The 21,946-nt window shown below is 45.0% G+C and overlaps 1 protein-coding gene across 1 annotated transcript; it reads right to left on the bottom strand.

The window, feature by feature from the left end:
* Positions 1-3,742: 3,742 nt before the first annotated feature.
* Positions 3,743-21,750, bottom strand: PHF7 (PHD finger protein 7). Its single transcript, XM_055135946.1, has 11 exons — positions 20,856-21,750; positions 19,684-19,797; positions 18,775-18,827; positions 18,242-18,333; positions 9,125-9,226; positions 8,636-8,760; positions 8,043-8,202; positions 6,302-6,408; positions 5,527-5,643; positions 4,491-4,612; positions 3,743-4,320 (listed from the first exon to the last, which is right to left on the bottom strand). The coding sequence occupies exons 2-11, from the start codon at positions 19,725-19,727 to the stop codon at positions 4,100-4,102; spliced, it is 1,143 nt and encodes a 380-aa protein (XP_054991921.1). The 5' UTR covers positions 19,728-19,797; positions 20,856-21,750; the 3' UTR covers positions 3,743-4,099.
* Between the last annotated feature and the right edge of the window lie 196 nt (positions 21,751-21,946).

Genomic DNA, 21,946 nt, shown 5'->3' with positions numbered 1-21,946 from the left:
GAACATTGAGAGAAATTAGCCATAGACACATAGAAACTTGAACAAATTAAGTACACATTCATTTTAGGAAAATAATAATGTGTGGCAGAGGAAAAATAATCGTAGTGTACTCTTTGGCTCAGTGGTAAACAGCATTTACATAATCACAATAATGTAAACACTGAAAGTTAATTTAGCAAAATTGTAATGCAATAACAAAATATGGAGAGAATAAATATGAGAAGGGTATTTTTTAATTAAAAATTTTATTTTTGGATCATACCCATCAGTGCTCAGGGCTTACTCCTGGCTGCACTTAGAGGTCACTCCTGGAGGACTTGAGAGACCATAAGGGGTGCCAGGTTGGCGGTGTGCCAGGCAAATGCCCTACTAGTTGTAATCTCCCTCCGGCCCCTCCCCCTACTCCCTATGGGAAGATTTTAAGTGTTAAATCTTTCTGTGACAAAAGGAAGACAATAATGTCAAAGAATAAGAAATAAAGAAATAAGAGAAAGTAATTTTGCCTTTAAGGAGTAGGTTCAAGGAGATGGAAATATGAATTAAGAGATTTTCCTTAAAATCATTTCCACATTAAAAAAATACTTTTTTTCAGTACTGATTAAAATTCTTTAAAGTCTACTTTTTTGTTTTCATTTGTGGGTTCTGAGCTATACTCGGTGGTGCTCAGGGATTATTCCTGGCTCTGTGCTTAGGGACTACTCCCAGGGGACCATGTGTACACCAGAGATCGAAATAGGTTCGGTCACATGCAAAGCAAGTGCCTTAACCTTGTATTATTTTTCAGATTCCTGTCTATTTACTTTGATAAGAATAAAAGGACACATTAGGGCTGGAGTAATAGTATGGTGGGTTAGAAGTTTGACTTGCACACAGCCGACCCAGGTTTGATCCTTCACACTCCATATGGTCCCTCAAGTCTGCCAGGTATGACCCCAGAGTGCAGAGCCAAGAGTAAGCCCTGAACACTGTGAGGTGTGTCCCCACCAAAAAAGAAAAAAAGATACACATACACACACACATACACACATACTATTCTCTCCCCTTCCAAGGAAATGTAATAAGATATGAAGGTGATTATGGTCTACCTCAAGATGTAAGTCTCCTTGCCAGTAAGACCCTGAATTCAGTGACTGGCAATGGCCCCAAGGTTCCCGCACTAATCAAGATCCCTCAAAATCATTAAAAACAATGGAAGGTAGGTGCTATTCAATTTCTTCAAAATCACCTTCTCTTCTGTTTGTTTCATTTGTGGGTTCTGAGCTACACCCAGCAGTGCTCAGGGTTTACTCCTGGGCCTGCACCCAGGGATCAAGAATTTCTTGGTAAGGGGCTAGAGTGATAGCACAGTGGGTAGGGCGTTTGCCTTGCACGCAGCTGACCCGGGTTCGGTTCCCAGCATCCCATATGGTCCCCTGAGCACCGCCAGGGGTAATTGCTGAGTGCAGAGCCAGGAGTGTCCCCTGTGCATCGCCAGGTGTGACCCAAAAAGAAAAAAAATTTCTTGGTAAAAATAAGTGAAATAGAGCCCAACTGCCACCATGCTCAAAGCCACTCTCTACACGCTCAGACAAGCCTCACCCAAGAGGAAATGGATGAACCTCACTCAAGAGTGGACCAGCAGAAAAACCCAGGTATGTGGGAATCCGTGACTGAGATCTTCAAGCCCGCTCGGATCCGGACTGGGCCTCCTCCCCCCAGGTCCCTAGTTTTCCAGTAGCTTGTCAGTCACACCTACAAACTGCCCCCAGCGCCATGTAAACTCAATAGCCAAGACCCAGAGACTATAAACTAAAGCTCCAGGAAGAGATTAGAGAGCTCTGCAGAATGTCTTGGAGCACAAGACTTCTTATGCTCTATCTCACTTACTTATCAAAAGTAGCACACATTTGTTTGGTTTTAACACACTTGCCTGTATTATCTTATATTTGGGTTTAAATGGCTCCAGAATGAAATACAACAACCTTCACACACTTCCCTCTTACTGCGGTGGGAAGGTGCTTGGTGGTGGGATTGGTGTTTAAATATTATCTCTAATGAACTATGGTGAACTACTTTTTTTTTTTCTTTTTGGGTCACACCCAGCGATGCTCAGGGGTTACTCCTGGCTCATGCACTCAGAAGTTACTCATGGCGGTGCTTGGGGACCATATGGGATGCTGGGAATCAAACCCGGGTTGGCCATGTGCAAGGCAAACGCCCTACCCATGGTGCTATTGCTCCAGTCCCTATGGTGAACTACTTTTATGAAAATAAAATATATGTATAAAAAAAGAACAAATGAAATGAAATAGCCTGGGGGGCTGGAGCAATAGTACAGCGGGTAGGGCTTACATGCCTTGCACGTGGCCGACCCGGGTTTGATTCCCAGCATCCCATATGGTCCCCCGAGCACTGCCAGGAGTAATTCTTGAGTGCATGAGCCAGGAATAACCCCTGTGCATTGCCAGGTGTGACCCAAAAAGCAAAAAAAAAAAAAGCTAAAAAAAAAAAAAGAAATGAAATAGCCTGTTATCTGTGAAGTGGATCATGGGTTTCGGGGGCTCAGGGGACCATATTTGGTGCTGGTTCGTGCTGGGGATCAAACCTGGGTTGGCAAGTGCCCTCCCTACCTGCTGTGCTATCTTTCGGGCCCCTCCAAGACCTTCTAACTGCATTCTAATCACATTTCCTGGAATGTCCTGGCACCCTCTCTTCTCGGGGTAGAAATGCCCAAGCCAGTGGGCAGTGGGGGGCTGGCGGGTGTCTTCACGCCTGCTGAGGAAGTGTGCTAGAAGCTGTGCTGCCCGAGGGGCAGTGCTCTGCTCCATAAGAGAGTTGCTGATCCCGTCCTGCCAGAGGCCTGCCCGAGCCTTGAGTAGTGTAGATTCCTTTGCTGGCTCACCTCCCTTATGAGAACCTGCGTATTTATACATAATGGAAATTTTTGATCCTGACACTGATTTTCCTGCAAATGATTCTCTCTGAAGAAATACAAAAGTGTCCCACCGCCGAGATGTGATCCTGGGGGCCGCATGCATGTGCGGCCTCTCCGCAGCTGCACAAGCGTGAATCCAGACCCAGCAAAACCTCTTTCGGCATGGGCAACTCCTCGCAGAATGTCTCCAGCCTGAGAACTAAGACTCGGCCCTGTGCCCGCCCAGGAGGGGAAAGGTATTTCTCTCTCTCTCGCCTCTTTCTCTCCGGGGATGAAGGGCGCGGTGGCCGCCATATTAAGACGACCACAGATTGGGTTTTCAAGCCTGCAATTATCTAATATCTGGAAGAAATCTCCCTGGACTTCTTGTTAAAGTACAGAAATTCAAAACCGCAGTAGCGGCCGCGCGACCTTATTTGTCTTCACAGTAGGTCTGAATCTAGTGGGGTACTCCTAACAACAATAGTGAGGTTTGTGTTGAAATATTGAATGTAACCAAAGTAAACAGAATGTAAAATGAAACTTATCAGTTACAAGGTAGGGGGTGGGGGGGCGGGATGGGAGGTGTACTGTGTGGGTTTTTTTTTTTTTTTTGGTGGTGGTATATGGGCACTGGTGAAGGGATGGTTGTTTCAGCATTGTATAACTGAGACCTAAGCCTGAAAGCATTGTAATCTTTCACATGGTGATTTAATAAAATAAAATTAAAAAAAAAAAGAAATACAAAAGTGCTATGTTGAAATCACTGAAATTTTATACATTAAAAGGAAGAGTTTCCTATTCTTTCATTCGGCCCACCAGATCCCTTGATGTGCTGGATCAATTCCAGAGTGAACTTATTAGGAGAAACCAATGGAGAGAAAACATTTATTTGTATTGTAATATGTGCGGCTGAAGAGGAGGCATATGAGAACCAAATAAAGGTCAAGAATCTCAGTAGGAGGAAAGAAGGGCCCTTTGGAAGCAGGGAGAAAGCAGAGGCACTGAGCCACAAACACGTTTCCTGTCAGCGTCTGACTCTGCTCTGGCCCCACATTCCTCTGGGGACTTCCCTTTCTCTGGTTCATCGTCTTACTGCTGACCCTCTCCTTGTCCCACAGACCCCAAGGGCCACCTCCCCAAACACTGTGAAGGAGCACAGCTTGGAAAGCATGGATGTGCTTGGCAGCGACTACTCAGGAGCTGTCACTTGGGTTTCCTGCATTTCTTAGTGACTCTCACACTCTTAGACCGCCAGGAGCGCCCCGTCCCGCCACACTCTGGTTTATCTAATAAGGAGGGGTCTGGCCAATCACTCCAAGAAGGGCCTGGGATATCCTCCAGACCCGCGCCGCTGTAGAAGGGCTCCTCAGCGTGGACGGTGCTGCTGCAGGAGGGGATGTCACCTGAGTTTTCAGGGGCGTAGTCTGTGGTGAAAGAGAAGCAGGAGAGGAAAACTCAATCTCTGTCTCTTCAGGTGCAGACCTCAGCCCTTCCCTAACCCTCTCCCCCGGAACGAATGAAAGGCAGCAACTAAAGGCCCCGTCTGGTGGCATGGCCGTCTCCTTCCCAGGCCCCGAAGGTCCCCCCGGCCCACCTGCTGCTTTAGCAGGGGTGCATTCTTCACACTCCCACTTCTTAGAGCTGGATCTAAGGGAGGAGCAGTCCCGGTGGGTCCCCTGGGATCCGCACGTAGCACACAGAACAAGGCACCACCTCCTACAAAGAGACCCAAGGAAGGTCGGTGGGACAAACATAACACTCCTGCTCGGGGAAGGGGGCCACAAACCAGGCTTTGCTGAGGGCTTCTCAAGGCGTTTTTTTTGTTTGTTTCATTTTGTTTGGGGACCACGGCTGATAGTGCTCAGGCTTTGTGCTCTGAGATGATTCCTGATGGGGCTTAAGAGACCACACGGGCACCAGGGATTGTACTGGGGTTGGCCACACGCAAGGCAAAGGCTCTACTCACTGTACTACCTCTCTAACCCCTTAAACCTTTTTGGGGGGCCTGAGAATGGGGGACACACCAAACAGTGCTCAGGAATCAACACTCCTGGCAGTGCTGGGGAGGCAGAGGATTGAATCAGTGTCAGCTGTGTGCAAGGCAAGCAAGCACCTTACCTACTGTACTAACTCTCTGATCCCATCAAGGCCTTCCCCCACCCCCCTCACTAGACATTTACCCTTGAGAGCTGTGCAGCTAAATAGACCCCAGGACTCCAGAGTCAGGCACAGCCATTCATTAGGTGAATCTGAAAAGGTCCTGCCTCACAGGGAAGGCCCCACAGAGACCTGTTCACTAGTTCCAGCAAGTCCCTGGCTGGTCAAGAAGGGCACTAGAAACCAACTGGACTCTGAAATCTGTGGACAAAAATGAATTTCAGGGACTGGAGTGATAGCACAGCGGGTAGGGCGTTTGCCTTGCATGTGACCAACCTGGGTTCGAATCCCAGCATCCCATATGGTCCCCTGAGCACCGCCAGGAGTGATTCCTGAGTGCAGAGCCAGGAGTAACCCCTGTGCATTGCCAGGTGTGACCCAAAAAGAAAACAAAAAAAATGAATTTCAGTGCCTTGGCCTCACTCTAGATGGCACCTTATAAGATATCTTTGCAGTCAGGAGTCTTTCCCTACCCTTCATCCTCAAAGCTGTCTCTTCCTTCTTCATGCAAACAGACGGGGGCGTCACAATGCTGATAGCGCTGATACAGCTCTGAGAAAGCCCCTGGCTCGAGTTCCCATGCAGCATCTCTGCAGTGGCAGAACAAAAAGTGATAAAGAATATACACTCCTTGGGGCTTGAGTGATAGCACAGCGGGTAGGGCGTTTGCCTTGCATGCAGCCAACCCGGGTTCGATTCCCAGCATCCCGTATGGTCCCCCAAGCATCGCCAGGAGTTAATTTCTGAGTGCATAAGCCAGTAGTAACCCCTGTGCATCACTGGGTGTGACGCAAAAAGCCAAAAATATAATAATAATAATTATATATATATATATATAATTTGTTGGTAAAATCTTTGTCCAATGGGAAGAACCAGAAAAAAATAGAGGTGAGCATATGAGTATAGCAAGAAATCCCAGGGTCCCAGAGTAAGAGGCCTGACAGTGGGAGTGGATTAAATCAGAAAGAGTGAACACGGGGTTCCTTAGTTCAACACCGGAATGCCAGGATCCCAACTCCTCAGGGGAATTCTGATTCCCAAGTTATCTTCTTTCTTTTCTACCCCTATGCCCACTCTCTCCTGCACCTTTTATTCTGTTCTTTGAAAAGCTCTTCCTCCATCCTTTCATGCTTCACTCTCAATGCCTCAGTTCCTTCTTCAGTCTCTGAGCCTTCCTCACTCACCTCCTCTCTAGCAACCCACAGCACCCAGGCCCGGGCTCAATTCCTGCTTGAGTGTTTCTCCTACCTGTCAGGAATATGAATTCCCATTCTTAGCATTTCTTGAGGAAACTCTTCTCGGTTGTTACATTGTGGACATTTGAAGAAATGCTTTGCTGATGTGTGGGCATATTTCTGAAAGATAAAGTGGAACAGCTTTTTGTTTGTAAGAGAAAAGTTACCTCCCAACCCCCACACTGTTTCTTCACCTCACAAAGAATATTACAGAGATAGCTTGACTGGAAGTGACAGGAAAAGGAATTTTGAAGAGTGGGGTAAGGGCTATCAATCCAGGATACAGCCTGGGGACAAACTGCTGCCAGAGCTCCCAGACTGTCAGATGTCATCTCTGGTCATGGGACTTGACAGAACCAACCCAGGAGGGATCAGATCCCTGTGCCTCTTCCCCCCTTCCCTGGAGGCAAGGCTGATTTTGAGACTACTTGACTCATCCTAGGATAAGTTCACTTGCACTAGCCAACAACTAGGATGTTGTTCAGTTAAAATTATGAACTCCCAAACTTGTTTGACCTACTACCAATTTTTTAGGGGAAAATAAATCATTGATCTCCCCTGGAAGTCCATCTTCTTTTTAATTTTATAAAATTTATTTTTAATTTTAATTGTTTGTTTTTGGGGCCACACTTGATGCTGCTCAGGGGTTATTCCTGGCTCTGCACTCAGGAATTACTCCTGGTGGTGCATGGGAACCATTTGGGGGCCAGGGAACGGACCTGAGTGGGCTGCATGCAAGGCCAGTGCCCTATCCACTCTACAATCACTCTAGGCCCTTCTTTTAAAAATATTTCTCTAATAGAATCACCATGAATTATAAAGTTACAAAGATATCTATGATTTAGGGGCTGGAAAGATAGCACAGCGGGTAGGGTGTTTGCCTTGCACGTGACCGACCCGGGTTCGAATCCCAGCATCCCATATGGTCCCCTGAGCACGGCCAGGGGTAATTCCTGAGTGTAAAGCCAGGAGTAACCCCTGTGCATCGCCAGGTGTGACCCAAAAAGCAAAAAAAAAAAAAAAAAAAAGATATCTATGATTTAGTTTCACGTATAAAATGTTCCAACACCAATCCCTTCACTGGTGTCCTTTACTCTCCACCAATGTCCCCAGTTTCCCTCTCACTCCCTCCCCGCCTGCCTCTGTGGCAGCACTTTTCCCCTCCACTGTTGTCCTAGTATCCCCTTTCCTGACTTATCCTCCCTCACCTTTGCCCCAGAGGCAGCTTCCTAATGCAGACTAGTTCTCCTGCTCTTGCTTTCTACTACCTTTGGGCCTTCGATAATCCTTTATGAAGTTTTTTTTATATCCCACATATGAGAGAAATCACTGCGTCTGTTCCTCTCCCTCTGATTTCACTCAACACAACAGTCTGCAGGTCTATCCACGTAGCAGCAAATTGCAATAACTTCATCCTTTTTTATGGCCAAATAGTATTCCATTGTGCAAATCTACTATAGTTCCTTTATCCAGTCATCTGTCTTCTTGAACTGAACAAAGAGAAAGCACCTAGGACCACTACTGCCCTTTACCTCATCTGCCCACCCCCTGCCATGATTCCAGTAACTCCTTGTGGGGTATTGCCCAATTTGGGAAACACTGATCTAAATCTTACTAGGAATGAGGCCCTACAGGGCATAGATGACCAGAGACTTGGCTGACTCCCTCTGATCACCTGTAGCCCCTCTGCATTTAGGCCTGTGTACCCCAGGTTCTCTGAACTACAGCAGCTGTGCGTCCCAGAGTAGTCCCACCTGTATGCACTTGCGGTGGTAGATCATTTGACTACAGCATGGGCTCTGGATGTTTTCAATACTTGACTGGGATAAGTCTTCACAGCATAAGACACAGTTTTCCTCTCCTCTATTCCCCACTTGGATGTCCTGTGTTGGGCGATGTTTTCCACAAAATGATCTGTGGCAGAAGAGAGAGACTTAGTTTCTGATTTGTCCTTAAGGCGGTTTCTCTGCTCTCTGGCCTGAGGAAGGGCAATCCAACCCAGGCCAGTACCAGTGACCCTCCATGGATCAGGGTAAAGGACAGCCTCATGCCTCTCACAGCTGCTCCCCCACTGAGCAAAGCTCCTGGGACTGTCTGCCCAGCCTTCTGTTCCTGAAAGCCCCACTTAGAGCCGAACAGCTGTCGAAGAATGTCAGCTGTTTGTAATTGAAGAAGAGAAGGGGAAGCAAGAGTAACTCCCTGAAATCTCCAAGATACTGTTACTCATGATTAGATGGAGGGACAGATTCACTGATGAGTCAGAACAGCCTATGAGAACTGGACTCTGTACAGTGACTACATACCAAGTTGGAAACGGATAGCCTGACTTCCCACCTTCATCACTCACTTGTACTCTCCAAAAAATTGTGAAAGGCAACCCCGTTCTTGACCACAGGGGAGATGGAAGTGTTTGATGCACTGGTCCTTCTGGCACTTGATGGCAGCTCCCTTTTTCTTGCACACAAAGCAGATCTGCAAATGCAATCCCAGGCAGGGTCCAGAGCCCCAGGAAAGACAAATACATTCTGTTGAACAGAAACTTTGTGAAGCAACAGTCATTCCCTTTCCTCAGTGGACTGGAAAGCTCTGAGCACTCTGATGCTGAGCTTTGAGCAGCATTGGATTCTCCACCCCTCCCCCTGCCCTCCAGTACGATGCTGCTTCTCCTCACTCAGGATGCTCTACCCCAGAGAAGAATGGAATGTAAGAGACGGGCCAGCTGGGAATCCATGACTCCTGATATTTAAGCTAGAAACTGGGGCAGGGCTTGGGGGTGGGGGTGGGGAGAACGGACTCGAGAGGTATAGGAAGAGGCCTCATTGCAGGGGATTCTAACCTTCCTAGAAGCTCGAGCTACTTCTTTTTTGATGTCTTCAGGCAGGAATCCATGGAAACCTCTGTTGGACTGGCCCCTCTGAGGTAACTTGCTAGATAGGATCTGGCAGGGAGAGAGGGAGGCAGAACCAGGCTGTTTACACTCATAGTGAAACTGTGAAGTGGGGTTGGGGCTGGAGCGATAGCACAGCAGGTAGGGCGTTTGCCTTGCACGCAGCTGACTCAGGTTTGAATCCCAGCATCCCATATGGTCCCCTGAGCACTGCCAGGGGTAATTCCCGAGTGCATGAGCCAGGAGTGACTCCTGTGCGTCGCCGGGTGTGACCCAAAAAGCAAAAAAAACCCCAAAAACTATGAAGTGGGGGTAATGATGATGACAAGGTAAGGGAGCTAGGAAATAGATTTTGATTGGATACATACATATATGTCAACCTTTATACATCTGCAGATAGACAATGATGCAAAGACCAGCTGCTGAAAGCCACTGCTATACACAAAAGCTTATAAAACATAAACAATATTGGATACTCTACTCTTCAAATATTAACTCATTTAATCCTATTAATAATATTAAGTGGCATTATCATAACGCCCTGTTTTATAGGATAAATTATGTGACTGCTCAAGGCCACAAGAAACCTTGACTCTGTACCTTTATTATTTTTGTGGTCGTGGTGGGCACACCTGGCTGTGCTCTGGGCTTACTCCTGACCTGGCACTCAGGGATCACTCCTGGCAGGGCTCAGGGGACCATATTAGGTGCCAGGGATTGCTTAGACACAAGGCAAGCGCCCAACCCACTGTACTATTGCTCCGGCCCCTCTCCCCTACTTTTATGCAATACTGTTTTCATTTATCGAGGATAGCAATGAAGGGCTCAATGCTTTGGGGAAACACTGCCCATATACTCTCGGTTTATGTTCACCATAATCCTGTAATGTAGATACTAATTGTTCCATCTTCTAGAGGTCACTGGGGTGTAGCATCATTGTAAATTAGGGTCAGTGCAGCAATAAGGAGGCAGGCCTGTAGAATCCACATCCCTCCCCTCCCACTGGACTGCCAGCCTCTCAGAACAGAATACTTTTCTCAGAATATCTACCACAGGAAGGGCAAGTAGGGTTTTAAAATATCCTGACAAAGGGAGAGGGGAAAGAATGAATCTTGTCTTTAAAAGAATGAATCTTGTCTTTAAAAACACACCTGAAGCGATAGCACAGCGGGTAGGGCATTTGCCTTGCACACGGCCAACCCGGTTCGATTCCCAGCATCCCATATGATCCCCTGAAAACTGCCAGGGGTAATTCCTGAGTGCAGAGCCAGGAGTGACCCAAAAAGAAAAAAAAGAAAAAAGAAAAATAAAAAATAAAAACACACTTTAAAAGGGCCATTTGTTTCTGAAAAGCTCCCAAAACAGAGTCTAGAATGATGAAAAAAAGGAAAAAGTTAAGATATTATAAATCCATAAACAACGTGGTATCCACATATTGAAACAATGTAAGTATTCCAGTTCCACACGCAAACTTTTCCCAAAGTCTAGGAGGGCCAGAGACATAGTACAGTGGAATTCGGTAAGACACTTGTCTTGCACAGGCCTAACTCGAGTTCTATACCCAGCACCCCATATGGTCCCTGAATCCACCAGAAGTGACCCCTGAAGACTGCTGAGTGTGACATCCCCCCAAAAAAAATTGGAGAAGGTCCTGGAATTCCTGCAGTAATTACATATAATGTGTATTGAAGGCTCAGGTTTTTTTTTTTAACATCACAGAAAAGGTGATCCAACAAGATAGTCAAGTTAACTACAGGTCAAATGACTTGAAGACCTTGGATTATAGCTGTATGATCCCAATTAGGTTTAAAATATTTACTTTAAACTAATTATTTTGGAGCATTAAGATTATATGAGTGATTCCTATATAATTTATGCAATGGGTATTGTTTATTTATTTATTTTGGGTATTATTTATGTTCCTTATAGTGAACCTTTATTATTTCTATAAGCAAAAATCAATGGTGAAAGATTAGAAATATTTTTTTTTACATTGTACTGACTTTCTGAATGCATTAAAAAGAATAGACCTGGGGCTGGAGTGATAGCACAGCGGGTAGGGCATTTGCCTTGCACGCGGCCGACCCGGGTTCAAATCCCAGCATCCCATATGGTCCCCTGAGCACCGCCAGGGGTGATTCCTGAGTGCATGAGCCAGGAGTGACCCCTGAGCATCGCCGGGTGTGACCCAAAAAGCAAAAAAAAAAAAAAAAAAGAATAGACCTTTTAGTGCAAAGGTAAAGAACTAACATTGCTCTAACACACTTAAAATCTAAATAACAGGTATTTGTTTTAATTTTTTTTATATATCCATATATCGAATGCCAAATTGTCATTAAACAGAAAACAGCTGATCAATATGTTATATTTGGAAAGATCTCTCTAAGTGCATAGAGTGAAAAAAAGGAAACCTTTTTTATGTTTATTTTTAATATGTTTATTTTTATATTTAAAGTGTATATGCTTGTAATGCATCAAAATTACCAAGACTGGAGAGCAAAACCAAACAGCATAATCATGGGCCAATCTTTCTCATGTACATATGTGTGAAAAATAAAATAAAATATTAGCACACTGAATCCAGTATCATGTAAAGAAGATAATACATCACGACCAAGCAGGGTTTATCCCAGAAGAAATTCAAGGTTAGTTTAACATTAAAGGATTAAATTGTTAATATCAAACCACATTAACAAAATAAAAGAGAAAAATCATGATCATCTCAATACCAAAAAAAAAAATTTGACAAAGTTCAACACAAATTCATGATTCCCTCAGCTAGAAATAAAAGGAAACATCTTCATCTTTGATCTGATGAAAGTTATCTATGAAAAACACAGTTAATATCACACTTTAATAGAGAAAAACGGAATGTTCTTTCTCATGTTGGGAATAAAGAAATATTCACTCACATAACTTCTATTCAACACTAAACTGAAAAGTAAGTTTAAGGCCTTTGTAAGAATAATAAAGCAACAATAATAATTTAAAAGACACAAAGAGGAGCCAGAGTGATACGACAGCGGTTACGGCGTTTGCCTTGCAATGCGGCTGATCTGGGTTTGGTCCCTGGCACCCCACAGGGCCCCAGAGCCCAGGCGGGAGTAATCTCTGATACTGGCATGATTGAGAGACTTATTGTTACTGTTTTTGGCATATCCAATACGCACGGGTAGCTTTCGAGGCTCTGCCTCGAGGGGTCGATACACTCGGTAGCTTGCTGGGCTCTCCAATGAGACACATTATTGGTGCCCACTCGAACAAATCGATGAGCAATGGGATGACAGTGACAGTGACTGGCATGATGGGGTTGAGGTCAGGACACATGGAATTTGATCATGGCTGATTGTAAAGTTATGTGCTATGAATTACTTTGTAAATTACAGTACCTCAATAAAAATATTTTTAAAAAGACAAAGATTAGAAAGGAAGAAATACAAATGTTTTTATTCACATATGACATGAGTATTCATACACAAAAATTTCCTCAGGAATTTATAAAACTAAACTAAAACAGAAATCATACTGAATTTTAAGATTAAATTGAAGAAGACTACAGCATACAAAATAACTACACAAAAATAAATTGCACTTCTATGTGTCGACAAGAAACTTGAAAAATTTAAAATACTATTTATAAAAACAGCAATGACAAATGACAAATATTTAGCAAGAGTTAACAAGATATGCAAGACTTCCTCATTAGGAAAAATCACTGTCATCCCGTTGCTCATCGATTTGTTCGAGCAGGCACCAGTAATGTCTCTCATTGAGAGACTTATTTTTACTGTTTTTGGCATATCGAATACGCCACGCGTAGCTTGCCAGCCTCTGTCGTGTGGGCGCAATACTCTTAGTAGCTTGCTGGGCTCTCCGAGAGGGGCGGAGGAATCGAACACGGGTCGGCCCGCGTGAAACGCGAACTCCTTACCGCTGTGCTATCACTCCAGCCCACTAAGAAAAATAAGAAATAAAAAATCAAATAAAAAACTATGTAATATTCTCAGATTGAAGATTTTGTACATCTTTTTTTTTTTTTTTTGCTTTTTGGGTCACACCCAGCGACGATCAGGGGTTACTCCTGGCTCTGCACTCAGGAATTACTCCTGGCGGTGCTTGGGGGACCATATGGGATGCCAGGGATCGAACCTGGGTCGGCCGCATGCAAGGCAAACGCTCTACCCGCTGTGCTATCGCTCCGGCCCCTCAGATTAAAGATTTTGTCAATTCTTTCCAAATCTGTAAATTCAAAGTAATCACCAATCTCAATTTTTTTATTTGTTTCGTGTTTTTTTTTTGGGGGGGGTCACACCCAACAATACACAGTGGTCATTCCTGGTTCTGCACTCAGAAATTACACCTGGCAGTGCTCAGGGGACCATACGGGATGCTGGGAATCGAACCTGGGTCAGCCGCTGTGCTATCACTCCAGCCCCCTGTTTCATGGTTTTGTTTTTGGACCATACCTAGCTGTACTCAGGGCTCATTCCAGGCTCATTGTTTATGGATCACTCCTGGTGGGCTTCAGGGACCATATGGAATACCCAGGATGGAATCTAGGTTGGTTGTGTGCAAGGCAAGCACCAGTTGTATTATCTCTCTGGCATCAATGTCTTTTAAAAAAATTTATTCTTTTTCGACCACATCTGGCAGTACTCAGGGCCTACTCCTGGCTCTGTGCTTAGTGATCACTTCTAGCAAGACTCAGAAGGACCACATGGGGTAATGCAGACTGAATGCAGGTCGGCTGCATGCAAGGCAAGTAGCCTAACTGCTATACTATCACTCCAACCTCATTTCTTTTTATGAAATATTGACAAGTTAAATTTAAACAGAAAAGACCAAAATAAATATGAAAAGACTGAAGAACTTACAATTAATATTTTATACTTTTTGGTTTTTTTTTGTTTGTTTTTGGGCCACATCTGGCGATGCTCATAAATTACTCTTGGCAGTGCTAGGGGGACCATATGGGATGCAGGGGATCAAACCCACATACAAGGCAAATGCCCTACCTGCTATACTATGGCTCTGGCCCATAACACTGTAGCACTGTAGCACTGTCCCTCCTGTTGTTCATTGATTTGCTCGAGCGGGCACCAATAACGTCTCCACTGTGAGACTTGTTACTGTTTTTGGTATATCGAATACGCCATGGGTAGCTTGCCAGGCTCTGCCATGTGGGAAGGATACTTTCAGTAGCTTGCCAGGCTTTCTGAGAGGGATGGCAGAATCGAACCCGGGTGAGCCGCATGCAAGGCAAACGTCCTACCAGCTATCCTATCGCTCCAGCCCCCATAACAATAATTAGTTGTAAGACACAATAATAAGACAATGTGGTTTTGGTGTAAAAAGGTCACCCAAATCTATAGATATACATTGATTCATTGTGACAAAGGCACAAAAATAATATTTCTCCCTAATGCTGGGGATCAAACCCGGGGCTTCACACCTACAACCCAAGTGCTCTACTGCTAACTGCATCCCTGGCTGCATCAAGGTAATGAATGGGCTGCATGTGAAGGCAGTGAATCTTGGAATACACTGAAAACTGCTAATTATAAAAGAAAAAAATGGGTAAACTTGACTTAACCAAATTTAAAACTTTCTGTTCTTGGAAAGACCTCGTGAGGAAATGAAGGGTTGGCAATGTGGCTCAATGGTAGAATGCTTGTTCTGCTTGTGTGAGACCCAGGATCTGATCCCTGGCAAAAGAAGTAAGTCAGAGTCTGGGAGAAAACAGTCAAACCACATATCTGGAAAAAACCAAAAACAGTAAATCAAAAAAAGGGTATGTATCCAAAATATATAAAGAACTCTTTTATATATTTTGGGGATTGTGTTTGGGCCATAGCCAGCGGTGCTTAGAACTTACTCTGGGCTCTGTGCTTAGAGATCACTCCTGGTGGTGCTCAGGGAACCATAGTTGGAGCAGAGTGTTGAACTCAGGTTGACTTTGGGCAAGGTAAATACCTGTCCTGTTATATTACCTCTATATTTATTTATTTTGACTAGAGCAGTATTTACGTGGAAGATATACATGCTATCTCCATGATAAGAATAGTTATTATTATTATTACTACTATTATTATTATTTTTATTATTGTTATTATTTTACTGCCAGGGATCAATCCCAGGGTCTCAGACATGCAAGTTCTCTACCACTGAGCACTAAAGGACTCTTAAAACTAACTAAAGCAAAACAATCCCAAGTCGTTGTATTTTTCTCTTAGATTTTGGACCACAACTGGCTGTGCTCAAGGACTCTGACTCCGTATGCCCTGCTCTGTGCTCAGAGATCAGTCCTGAATGTGCTTTAGGAATCAAGTACAGTGCCAGAGACCCATCTGGGTTTGGCCACATACCACACAAATACCTCAAACCCCATTACATCTCTCCCAACAAAGGACAACCCAACTTTAAGAATATCTGTATAGGCACTTTTAAACACACACATACACTCCACATGTGAATGGTCAATAAGCATATAAAAGAAGCTCAACATCTTTCGATTTCAGATCAATGCAAATAAAACTCAATGAGAATGAGATGCCATATAACCTAGTAGCTGAATATAATGAAAAGAACTGACAATAAGTTTTGACAAGAATATTTTGCAACTTAAATTCTCATAAATTGCCAGTGGGAGTATACAAAATTGTACAAGAACTTTGAAACTTATTTGGCAACTTTTCATAAGGTTAAACATATAGTTAGTGAAATCTCCATGCTTTCTCATTGGAATGGGCTACCTCCCCCCATTTCCCAGTACTCCTGGAAGCACTGGTAGTTACCCTCACAAATCAACTCCAGCACCACTATGTAAGCTCTACTACTGGCCTTGCTTCAGAGACCCATAAATAAATCTCAAAAGAGGTCAAAAGCCACAGTTAAACTTGGACCCTTGAATGGCTGAACAGACCAGGGGAAAATTGGAGGAGGGTGGGTTGGCCTGGAGTCAACCACTTACTTCCACAATCCAAAATCGCCACCATACCCCCGGCCTGACTCCACTGTCTCAGGACAGACCTCACCAAGACATAATCTGTTGAAAATTCTGGTATGCGGGTTTTGTGACTAAAACCTCCAGGCTTTCTTGGGGCTGGGATGGGCTACCTTCCCCCACCTCCCATACTTCCAGAAGCCTTAGCAGTCACACTACATCCCGAATCAGCCACTCAATTGAAAAGCTACTCCAGCCTTACTGTCCGCGATAAAAATACCAAATGCCATGAACAAACACTATGACCTCTTAAAACCTGTATTGCAAACCATAATGCACAAAAGGAAAAGGAGAGGGAGAGCAAGAAGAAAAGTGCCTCCCACAGAGGGAGGCTGGGGGTTGGGGGGTTGGATATTGAAGGATGGTGGTAGGGAAACATGAGACATTGGTTGTGGGAAATGTACACTGGTAGAAGGATAAGTGCTGGATCTTTGTATGACTGAAACTCAGTTATGAACAGCTTTGTAATGGTCTATCTCACAAATAACCAATTAAAAAATGTTTTTAAAAAGTTATGTGGATTTCATGCCCAATTCAATCAGCTTAATCAATGGCTGAACAAATAGCAGTACTCCTACTAAAAAAAAAAAAATCATATAGTTAGTACAAAACCAGTAATTGCACTGTTAGATCAAGAGAATGGAAAAACATCCATTCACAAGACTTGTGACTGTTCACAGCAGTTTTATTCATAACAGCCCCAAATGAAAACAATTTAAATGTCTATCAACAGATGGGATGACAAACAAATTAAACAGTCACACAACAGAATACTACTAGGTAGTAAAATGTGTAAGCAACAAGTATGAATCTCTAAAAACCTTTCCTTGAAATAAAGAAGCCAGACACAAAAGAGTATAAACCATATTGATTCCGTTTATATGAAGCACAAGACAAGTAAAAGCAATCTTTATTTTTTAAAAAAATTTTTTTTTTTTTTTTGCTTTTTGGGTCATACCCAGCGATGCTCAGGGGTTACTCCTGGCTTTGCACTCAGGAATTGCTCCTGGCAGTGCTTGGGGAACCATATGGGATGCCAGGGATCGAACCCGGGTCGGCCGCGTGCAAGACAAATGCCCTACCCGCTGTGCTATTGCTCCGGCCTCAAAAGCAATCTTTATATTAGAACAGTGATTACCTCTGATGGAAAAGAGCAGAAAGAAATTTTCTAGGGTGGGGAGAATATTTATTTTGACTGGAATAGTATTTACTTGGAAGATACCCATGATATACCCATGATACAAGTTGATTTTTTTTTGGTACTGCCAGGGATCAATCCCAGGGTCTCAGACAGGCAAGTGCTCTACCACTGAGCACACTCTAGCTCTGACATCTGAATTCATCAATAATAATGAGTTTACATCAAGTATACATCAAGCTGTATGCTCGAAGTGGATGCATTTGGAGTATACAAATTATGCCTAATAAAAGAAGTGTTTTGAGGGGAAATAGGAAGGACTATAAATAGCATTTACTTTTGGATAGGGAGAATTGGGGAGACTATTTTGGGAAGAGACTTACTGTACACAAAGATTTTATTTTGATTTTAGTTTTGGGTCACATCCAGCAATGATCAGGGTTTACTCCTGGATCTGCACTGAGGGATTACTTCTGGCAGTGTTTGAGGGGCCATAAAGGATTCCAGGAATTGAGCCCGGGGTGGGTACACACAAGGCATGCGCCTTACCCACTGTAGTATCTCTCTAGTCCCTAAAGACTGATAGCACATAGAGTTCATAACAGATCTACTTATTAAAAAAAAATTTATTTTTTGGGGAGCACACCCAGCTATGCTTAGGCTTATTTTGGTTCTATGCTTGGGAATCACTCCTGGTGGTATTTGGGGAATCATGTGGAGATTGAACCTTGGAGGCTGTGTGCAAGGCAAGCACCTTACCTGCTGTGCTCTCTTTGGCCCAAAGAAAATGTTTTTCTTTAAAAATAAAAAAAGAAAAAGAAAAAAAAGCTATTGATAAAAGTGTACAAGTAAACAGAGAGCAAAAACAACAAATGTACAGCAAATACTGTACGACATTCAAAGGAAAGGGGGACCTTATACTCACAAGACAGAAATAATGCACGCTGAGATTGTCTTTCTGAAGAAATTCCCCTAATTTTTCAGGATCCCCGGGTTCTTGCTGGCATAATCGACAAACTGATAAAAAGAATGTTAAGAATTCATTTTGGGAACTTAACTGTCTTTGTACATAGAGAATACTGGGAAGAGGTCATTTTTAAAATTTTGGTTTGAGGCCTACACCTGACTGCTCAGGGCTTACTCCGGACTCTGAGGTCAGGGACCATTCTCGACAGGGTTTAGGGCACCTTATTATGGTGCCAGGGATTGAACTTGGATAGGCAAGGTGCAAGGTAAACACCCTACCCATCGTGCTCTCACTCCAGCCCCAAAGGAAGAGGTCGTTTTGACAAGAAGGTAGGATGGAATGAAATGCTATTTGGTATTGATTAGGCCTTTATAAATTTTGAGTTAGCTACAATTGTTTGTGTGTGTCAAAAGGTTTTGATTCTTAAACTTTGCATATGACACTTAAATATTAGTGTTCTTTGGGATCTTACAGAACCTACTCTTTCTTACCAGGCCCTGAAGATGGCTTCCTCTGGGTTACCCTCCTATTCTTGGCAGATTTTCTATACAAGAAAAGGAAGAAGTATAGGTGGTGGTTGAGGATCTTGTTGATAATTCTGGATATTTCCCCCAAAATGTTATACAGGAGCTTATGAAGAATCAGAATATCTCATAACCATTCATTTTCTTTTTTCTGTTTCTTTTTTGAAAACACAAAACATAGTCACTGACTTGTTTAAGTTACATGCGACGACCATATATCTGTTCCCAGTTCCTGGTGGTCCCTGTGTAAGCTGAGGCCATTCAAGAGCAAACTCCTGTTTCTTCTGTCATCTACTCTGAATCCTAAGTGGTATAACATTCACAAAACATAATAAAATCAACCAAAGTTGATTAAGAATTTCTGGGCCAGAAAGGCAGTAGAAGAACATGTTTCTAGCAAATGCAAGGCCCTGAGTTCAATTCCGGGTACCAAATGCCCTCTTCTTTCCCAGAACTGCCAGGTAGAGCCTGGTGACACCCCTACCCTCAGGCTAAGAGTTTTTCCCCCCCTCAAAAAAAGGAAGAAAGATTTCCCTATTGATAGGCATTACTCTTGGTATTAGCTCAATGTAAATAAAAAATGCTCTAAAAAGCAAAGACTCTTGCTATATTTCCCAGGTGAGGAAACTAAGACATAAAAGAAAAGAAGTAGCTCATCACTGGACACTGAGTTAGGATATGAACTTAGGCAACAGAGCTCTGAGCCAGCATTTTGTTAGCAGGGACAGCTCTGGGAGGGAAAGCTTCCAGGGAACTACTTAGAGTATGCTTCCCCACTATCAGACTTGAGCCTCCAGAACATGGAAAGCCCTGCCACATAAACCTTAAGCCACTGGGTAATATCCCTCAAATTCCCTTACATGTCATCTATTCTACCTCAGTCTTTGATGTTCCGTCTTCTTTTCTTTTATAGTCTTCATTCGCTGCTCCCTATCTTTCCTGTCTTGAATTCTTCTATACTATTACGAGGATGGTAACACACTCTTCCAGCTAAAAATATAAACAGGGCCTGGTCAGCAATTTCATCTATAAGTTCCATAGGGTCAAAGCAACAGTGCATTTCACTTCCTGGCCCATGCCAAAGGAAAAAAAAAAGACTGAGCCAGTAGTGATGCTATAATAGCCCACTATTATTAAATCGCATTAACAATTCTCCTAGGCATTTGAACTAATTCCTGAACCCCTTTGTACCCTTTTCAAGACCAAGAAACTGAGGTCACAGAGGCAACTGCCTGAGATCAGAGTGACCACTATCACACAGCAGTGTAAGAATTCTGAACTGGTGCTTGAACTGGCTAAACTCCTTTGTGCACAAGCACAAAAGCACTGGGTAGCAGCAATCTCTTTTTGTCTGAACCCTACAGGGCACTGGCAGAAAAAGAAGTCTGTGTGATTTGGGCTAAAGAACTCGCTCTAGTGAGACAAGATGACACTGACAAGTCATCTTTTAGCTCCATTGCTTCTACTCATCTGTCTGAGAGAGGGGGCCTTGGGGTTTGGCCAGTTCCCACCCTAAGTCCAGATCTGAGTGAAAAGTCCCAAAGAGGAGAAGACGCCCACCATGAGCAGACTGAGAGTCACTTGGTGGGGTTGGGCCACTGACTGTGCTCAGGGCTTACTCCTGCCTTAGTGCTCCAATCACTCCTGGAGAAGCTGGGAAAACCATATGGGTGGTTTGATGGTGAGCAAGGCAAGCACCCTAACATCTACTAATCTCTCCCACCCTTAAAAGTGTCCCTTTTATTGGTAAGGGCTTAATCCCTGGAAGTGAATGGAGACAAAAAAAAACAAAACAAAACACCGCATTTCTCCCGTTGCAGGAAGGCTGTGTGAGGGGAGAGGGAGACCGAGTGGGACTTAGCAGGAGCTGGGGAGCAGCTCCAGAGAAGGCCAGCAATTCTGCAGGAATCCAGCTACTAAGCAGCTCAGCCAGCTCCTCAAGGATGTGCCGCCCCTCCCGTGTTTGCTCCTCCACCTACTCCTCTCCTCCGAGTATAGCCGACACTGCGGGTGTGGGGGTGGTGGGGGGCTGCCTCTCTGCAAAGTACCTGTACAGGCTGGAAGAGGAGCGAGAAGGGCGTGCACTAGGGGATCCGCGGGAGCTGCCTAGAGCGGCTGAGTTGTTGGGGAAGGGGAAGTCCCGACCATCTAGCAACAGAAACAAAACTTTGCAACGTCAGTTCTTTGCATCGCTGGACCAAGATGTTCCTGGAGTGGAATAACGTGCTCGCTGGTAGAGACAGGATCACGCAGCAATCTTTAAAGCATTGGAAGTGGCACGTTGCAAACGCCGGCTTTTGCAAAAATAACCGAAACAAAAAACAAAACGAAAAAGAACCGTTGCTCTCAGTTCGAGATTTCCAGCCTGGGCGGAGGCTCCCCTGAAACGGCTACGTCGTTGTTTCCCTGGGTGAGTGCTACGTAAAAGGCAGTTGAAAACTCAAAAAATAAATAAGCGCTTCTGCCCCGCCGCCGCCAGAATAAAAAATGATTTAGAAAATACGCGTCGATGTGGCCACCACCTCGCCCCGGAGGTAACAGTTGGAGAAGGGGCTCAAGGTGCATCCCGCGGGTGCCGGGCCACGCTCATGTCGCGCTTGCCGGCCGGCTGGAGGTCGCCGCTGCCGCCGTCGGCCCCTCAAGGTAGCACGAGGGTCGTCTGTCCCCGCCGGGGCCGCCCGCCCAGCTGTCGCCGCGGGTGCCGCTGTCCCCGGGTTTTACTCGTTGTCACAAGCCGTGGTAGTTCCTTCACGGGCGGCCGCCCCGCGCGGTGACTGCGCCGGCGAAGGGGGCGAGTCGCGAGGACTGCGACCCAGGGAGACTGCGGCCGCGGGGTCCTCGGCGGCGCTGACCGTTTATAGGGCAGGACAAGTAACGGCCGCGCGCCAACGGCCGCGCGCCGGCTCGCGCCCCCGGCGGCGCGGCTGCCCGGCGCGCCCGGCCCTGCCCGGTGCTCCGCTCGCCGGTCTCGCCCCGTCCTCTCGCGACACCGACGCCGCGCGCGCGCGCGCGACCCGCCCCCTTTCCCGCCCCGCCCCTCCCTCGCGCCCCGCCTCCCGGCTCGAGTCCGTCTTCTACCGGCCCGGAAGCCGGGCGGAGGCTGTCGCGCCGGGGTGACGTCGTAGCCGCCGGCGCGGGC

The sequence above is a fragment of the Sorex araneus genome, chromosome 4, assembly GCF_027595985.1.
Source record: "Sorex araneus isolate mSorAra2 chromosome 4, mSorAra2.pri, whole genome shotgun sequence".
In the NCBI taxonomy this organism is placed as follows: Eukaryota; Metazoa; Chordata; class Mammalia; order Eulipotyphla; family Soricidae; genus Sorex; species Sorex araneus.
This window is presented reverse-complemented; position numbering and strand designations above follow the sequence as displayed.